Consider the following 5,863-nt stretch of genomic DNA (forward strand, 5'->3'; position numbering starts at 1 on the left):
GAGTGCGATAAATCAGTGATATTGAATTTGATATTCTTAAAAGCTCTTACACTATTATACCCTGAACAGGGTGATGTTAAAGAAAATCAGTTTGCCTCGAATTTTGACTGGGATGAAAAATGGATTTATTTTAAAAATTCTAAACGGAGATAATAATGTGTTAATTCGGGAAAACAATCATTATCGACTGCAAAAACAGATCGATTCGGAAAGAACCCAATGCTCTGTGTTTAATGAGATAAGAAGGGTGGGGTATATCATGAGCTTCTAAAACCTAGTGCAACTGTTGTTGTCGTTGGTATAAGGGGTACCCGTTAGGACGGTAAAGATTTGAGAAGTTTTAATCGACGTCATCCGACAGTAGACCAAGGAAACGTGCTGTTTGGACGGGGTCGGGCCAAAGGGAGAAGGGTGTCAGATGTGTAGGATTAGCAGGGCATGCAAAGAAGTGGCTAGTGTCATGCGGGAACTTGTTGCACGTTGGATATATGTTTGATACGTCAGAGTCTATTCTGGATAAATAGGAGTTTAATCTGCTACAGTATCCAGAACAAAGCTGCTAATGGGTCACTTTCGATTCTCGTGGCAACCCGAGCTCTTCGTCTGCAATGGGTTGTGATATGACTCCAAGTACGCCATTCACTGAGAGGGAGTCGGTGAAGGTATTAATTGCTCCACTGTGAATGGCGGTCAATGTATGTCGGAAGTTAGTTGCGTTCGAAGTCTGGTCGGCGAATTGTTTTATGTAGTTGAGGAAGGACCTTTTTATGCTCCAATAAGGAAGTTCCGCTCCAAGCAGGTGACTGCAGGGATGATTTCTGCGAAAGCACCTCAGAAGGAATTGCTTGGAAAGGAGTTCATTATGTTCCTTAACGGGCCGCGTACGTGCGTCACTATGCTGGTCGCTGGGAGTCATCGATAGAACGCCAGTCCGGAATGCAGTGTTCTGACAAGTTTACAGCTTCCTCGTTTGCATTCCGCTGCGATTAGTCGCTACAGACATGAAATGGGCCACAAGATATTTTTTACACGTCAGTCCATCTGAAAACTAAGCAAAATCGATTCAGGCTACAATCAAATTACTTGGCTGTGAGCTGCTTCCCCATGCGCCGTATTCACTAGACTTGGCCCGTGTTTGTAAAACCCAGAGGGAAATGTCGGAGTCACTATAAAAACTATATTTAAATGAAAATATGATATAAATGATCAGCATAATGAGCAGAGTCGATTTAGCTATGTCGATCTGTCTGTTTGTCTCTATATATACCAGCTAGTCCTTCAGTTTTTGAGATATTGGTCTGAAATTTCGGATCTGACCTTTTCTTACCGAGAAGCTGCTCATTGTCTGAGCCGCCGATGCCGGATCACTATAGCATACAGCTGCCATAGCAACTGAGCGATCGGAATGAAATTCTTGTATGGAGCTTTTGTATTTGTGAAGGGTATTATTGATTTTTGATTTTATTAATAAACGGTTAAGACATATATTAATTCTGCATAAGATTATTTTATTTTTAAATTACGAAAATAACACGATAATGTTTTCTGAAACGCGAATAAATAAATAAAGTTGATTGAATCAATGATTATTCTTAAATTACAAGCTCAATGTATTTAAACTCTTTGCAGCTTCACCATAACTTCGCTAATGCTCTCTTCATCTGTTTTGCGTTCTTCCACCGGTTGCTGCACATCCTCGCTGGGCGCTATTGTGTGACGGTGCAGCAGCGTTACGACTGCCACTTTAATGAGCATTGTACTCAAGAGCTTGCCCCAACAGGTGCGTGGTCCATCGTCGAACGACAAGTAAGCGCATGAGTGACGTGTCATCACTGCGGCTGCATTGAAGCGTGCCGGGTCGAACTGCTCGGGCTCCGGATAAATGCTTGGATCGTGGTGTATGGCATACACCGGCACCAGTACAGTGGCGTTACGCTCGATGACGTGCATAGTGTTCGGTATGTGGTACTCGCGCATAGTGCGGCGTATGAGCAGCTCGGTTGCAGGATATTTTCGCAGAGTTTCTGAAACGTAAAATATGACTCTCATTGTTGATATTGTATTGATAAGTGTTCACCTGACACCACCTGATCCAAGTAGTGCATGCGCCCCAAGGCTTCAAAGTTAAATTGATCTGCATTGGATTGCAACACATCCACTATTTCCTGCCTCAACTCACGCTGAACTTCTGTATTTTCCACCAGCTCACGTACGCAGTGCACCAAAGTTAACGCCAAGTGTGCAAAGCCTGTTAGTAGTAAGGCAAGTGATCGTACGGCCAGACGCATTGCGGCCAATTCATAATCGAGTCGATTGATTTCGCTGTCCCCCTCTTCGTCATCAGCCATCATTTCGGCGAGTAATTGCAGTATATTATTGTTACTTGCTTCATTCGGCCTTTTCTCAATTCTTGCTTTAAGGACAACCTCTTCCAGCTCCCCAAATTCCTCTCGTTCCGCTTGCCCTTGTGTGCATTTTGTACACTCGGCATATACCAGCGTCCCCTTAGCTTTACTAGACAATATTGTCTTACATTCTTGCTCTAATAGCTCTTTGATGCGCAAACGTAGCGCCATTGCCGAATCACTTGCATCATCCAGCTCAACGCCAAAAACGCAACTCAGCAAAGCGCTTGCCGCGTAACGTGTAAAGAGCGCTTTCACGTCTATTGTAACATATTCGCTTGGTAGGAGCCCACTTGACTTACCTCTTAAACACTCAGCTGCCTTCATGACGCTCGGAAATATATGAGCCATCTTTACCGACCAGAAGGCAGGCGTTAGCCTACGGAGAATTGACTGCCATTTGGCATTATCTGGCGAGTAGATTTCATTTTCATTCAACCGATCAGAGAAACTTTGAAAGTCATCGATGAGTATGCGCTTCACCAGATCCAAGTCGAGCACGACAAAAGCAGGTGCGTTTTCCAAGAATATACCGACAACCGGCGCACTTGCTTTGAACTTTTCGTAGGCGCCGTGTATTAACTCTTTCGATCGCTCCTTGTAGCTCAGCATGGCAGGTTTTATGTGCGGAATTCCTCGTCTATCGAAGTAGATAAATTTATAGCGATAGTAAGTGTACCACAGCGAGATCGGCACAAGTATGCCGGAAATAGTGCACGCGTAAAACCAAGCCATATTTCTGCTTAGAATATTTAATCAAAATCTAAATTTTCATATAAATTTTTCTAAAACTGTAAATTTTTATTCTTTGCACCCTTATTTTCTTGAACTACATCAGCACTGCTTCCATCAGCGGTAAAAATCTACTAAGCAACAATTAATAGTTGCACTTCATTTGGCTGGATTATTGTTGTTATTGAAAAGTGCCTTGACTTTTATTTTGTGCTGTTCCAGAGAACATGCTGTTTTATGAACCAGAGAAAATATTGTTTTATGTTCTCTGCTTGATCTAATAGATTGTGCTGCTCAGTGAGAGACTGTTAGAGGCAGCGTTGTTTTGAGAGCGAAGCTGCGGAGTTGAGCTTATTCCAAATTTGCCAATAAAGAGTAAATTAAAAAGAGAGATGTCTTTGAAGATGCACATGAAATGAGTTTGATTAGGATTAATATGAGTACTCATTAAATAGTTGTGACACAAATTTATCGATTATTTTTAAATAATATGCAAATATTAATGATTGTGTGAAGACAGACCATAAATATATTGAGACAAAAAAACGTAAGTTGTAATAAAGTTATGAGGGTTTCCAGTTTTTTTACACTAGTCGGTTTACCTCTCTAGTACATTTCAATGAATACCGAACAAAGAATTTGTCCCGAGTTTTGTATTTATAACCAAATTTCGTGCTCGGAATTAATACGAATTTAGAAAAGGTCTTGCGGTTTTTCAAAAACACAAGCCAACGAGAGATACAAAGCCTTCAAAGACGGTTGAGAGATCATTTATGACATATCTCGATCTGGACGACCTTTGACCCTTTGAACTAATGAAAATATTAATAAAAAAATGAAGAATATGTTGCTTGAAAATCGTCAGGCAACTATCAGAGAGAGCACGAAATCTATCGTGAGTCTGTTTTTAAAAAAAAAGTAACGTAAATTACATGCTTGATAAGGAATTTGTCCCGGAGGGACAGACGCTCAATAATGAGTTCTATTTGGCCGTATTGAGGCGTTTGCGTGATAACATCCGTCGAAAATGCGAGGAATTGTGGATGAAAAATTTATGGATTTTACGCGATGATAATGTATCGTCGTAAGAAGCCACGATTGTGACAGAGTTTAAAACCAAAAACGCAATGAATACCATCGATTAATCACCGTATTCACCAAACTTGGCTCCGTGTGATTTTTGCTTGTTCCCCAACTGAAATTGCCGATTCTTGGAACCCATTTTCAGTCAATTGAAGAAACTTTTGGCGTAAATCATATGACAACAGATGAGGTATTGTGTAAGGGGAAAGGAGCTTAATAGAGAGATTTTTTTCCGGACAAAGAACATGTCGAAATTGAAAGATATAAGAGACAATTTTTGTTGTGTGTAAGTAAAAGCTTTGCCTGCCCTTATCTCTGTCTGTTATGCGCTTCACATGCCACGTGCTTCATATAATCAAACAAGATGGTGGCATTTCTCAGTATGCAGTTCAAGAATTTAATGAACTAACAGTGCAGTACAGCTTATAAAATGATTAATTACAGAGTTGGCAAGGTATCCTCGTGGTGCTCATCAACTGCGATGCCACAGTAATGAGTCAAAATGAAGGCTTTATGAAAAGCGCAACTTTAAGTGGCACTATAAGCATATTAGCGACATCAAAAGTTGTCATACAACGAAGCTACAGAATGCGACTATTTTTAATTGCATAATAATTATTTGGCGACGCAGAGTTTTGAGGGGTACTGGGCCGCGCTTTCGCCACTTGACGCGCCAAGCAAGTTTGATGGCATGCAACAAGCGACGCGATTTGTGAGACGATATCAACCAAATGTGACTCAAATATTTTATAGGGCTTAAAGGGCGTCTAACATCGGAGGATGGAGGCATGTGTAGAAGTTCACACAAGGGAAGAAACGAAAAAAAAAATCAACCTTAAGAAAAGAATAAAACCGCCTCGGAGGAAAGACTATCGGCTAGATTCCTGTAAGCCGTATCTACGTTAATAAAAAAAAATAAATCTTACAAACAAGAAAAACATTTTTGTGAAATTTAAGGATCTATATGAGTTTCGAACCAAACATCGCACGCTGCACATGAGTAAACCAATAGTGATGGCCTTCCGTGCTTGCCAGAGCGTGGGAAGAAAATTAAGCTCTTCAGTAAGTGATAATTTGCGCCCATATAAAGCTTCACTTTATTGCAGTAAGAGCAAGCGCGGCTTCACCACACATATACACATATATAAGAAGCACACACACATGCTCATACTTACTACTGGCTTACCTTGGCGCTTGACGCGCACTTCCCTTTAGCCACAAAGTGTCGTTTGCCGAGCGTATCATCTCTTGCTCGCGCCACGAGAACTTTTCGGCAATTAGTTAAACACAATGCGAGCACTTTGACGTTCAACTAAATTACGCAGCTATGCATATATGATAATGCGTTTACATACGCGCGTGTGTGTGTGCGTGATAAGTATGTATGTGTTGGTGTTGTTGCTTTTGAATACGGCGTGGGTGCTGGGTGCTGGAGTGGCGCTTGAACACGCACTTGAAGCGCTTTTGCTGCGCGGCGACAAAGGCAAAGGAACAATAACAAATATACACACACACACACACACATCCAAATTACAGAGAGTAATTGTGCAGACATCAGCAATTAGACAGTTTATAAAGCACAATAACAGACATCCTTGTAGCGTGCATGTATGCGTATGCGATTATGTATGCGTGTATTATGT

At 41.2% G+C, this 5,863-nt stretch overlaps 1 protein-coding gene across 1 annotated transcript; it reads right to left on the minus strand.

Moving 5' to 3' along the window:
- Window positions 1-1,489: 1,489 nt before the first annotated feature.
- LOC126756165 (probable cytochrome P450 6a14) lies at window positions 1,490-3,306 on the minus strand. Its single transcript, XM_050469018.1, has 2 exons — window positions 2,078-3,306; window positions 1,490-2,024 (listed from the first exon to the last, which is right to left on the minus strand). The coding sequence occupies exons 1-2, from the start codon at window positions 3,138-3,140 to the stop codon at window positions 1,615-1,617; spliced, it is 1,473 nt and encodes a 490-aa protein (XP_050324975.1). The 5' UTR covers window positions 3,141-3,306; the 3' UTR covers window positions 1,490-1,614.
- Between the last annotated feature and the right edge of the window lie 2,557 nt (window positions 3,307-5,863).

The sequence above is a fragment of the Bactrocera neohumeralis genome, chromosome 4 (assembly GCF_024586455.1).
Source record: "Bactrocera neohumeralis isolate Rockhampton chromosome 4, APGP_CSIRO_Bneo_wtdbg2-racon-allhic-juicebox.fasta_v2, whole genome shotgun sequence".
Taxonomy (NCBI): domain Eukaryota; kingdom Metazoa; phylum Arthropoda; class Insecta; order Diptera; family Tephritidae; genus Bactrocera; species Bactrocera neohumeralis.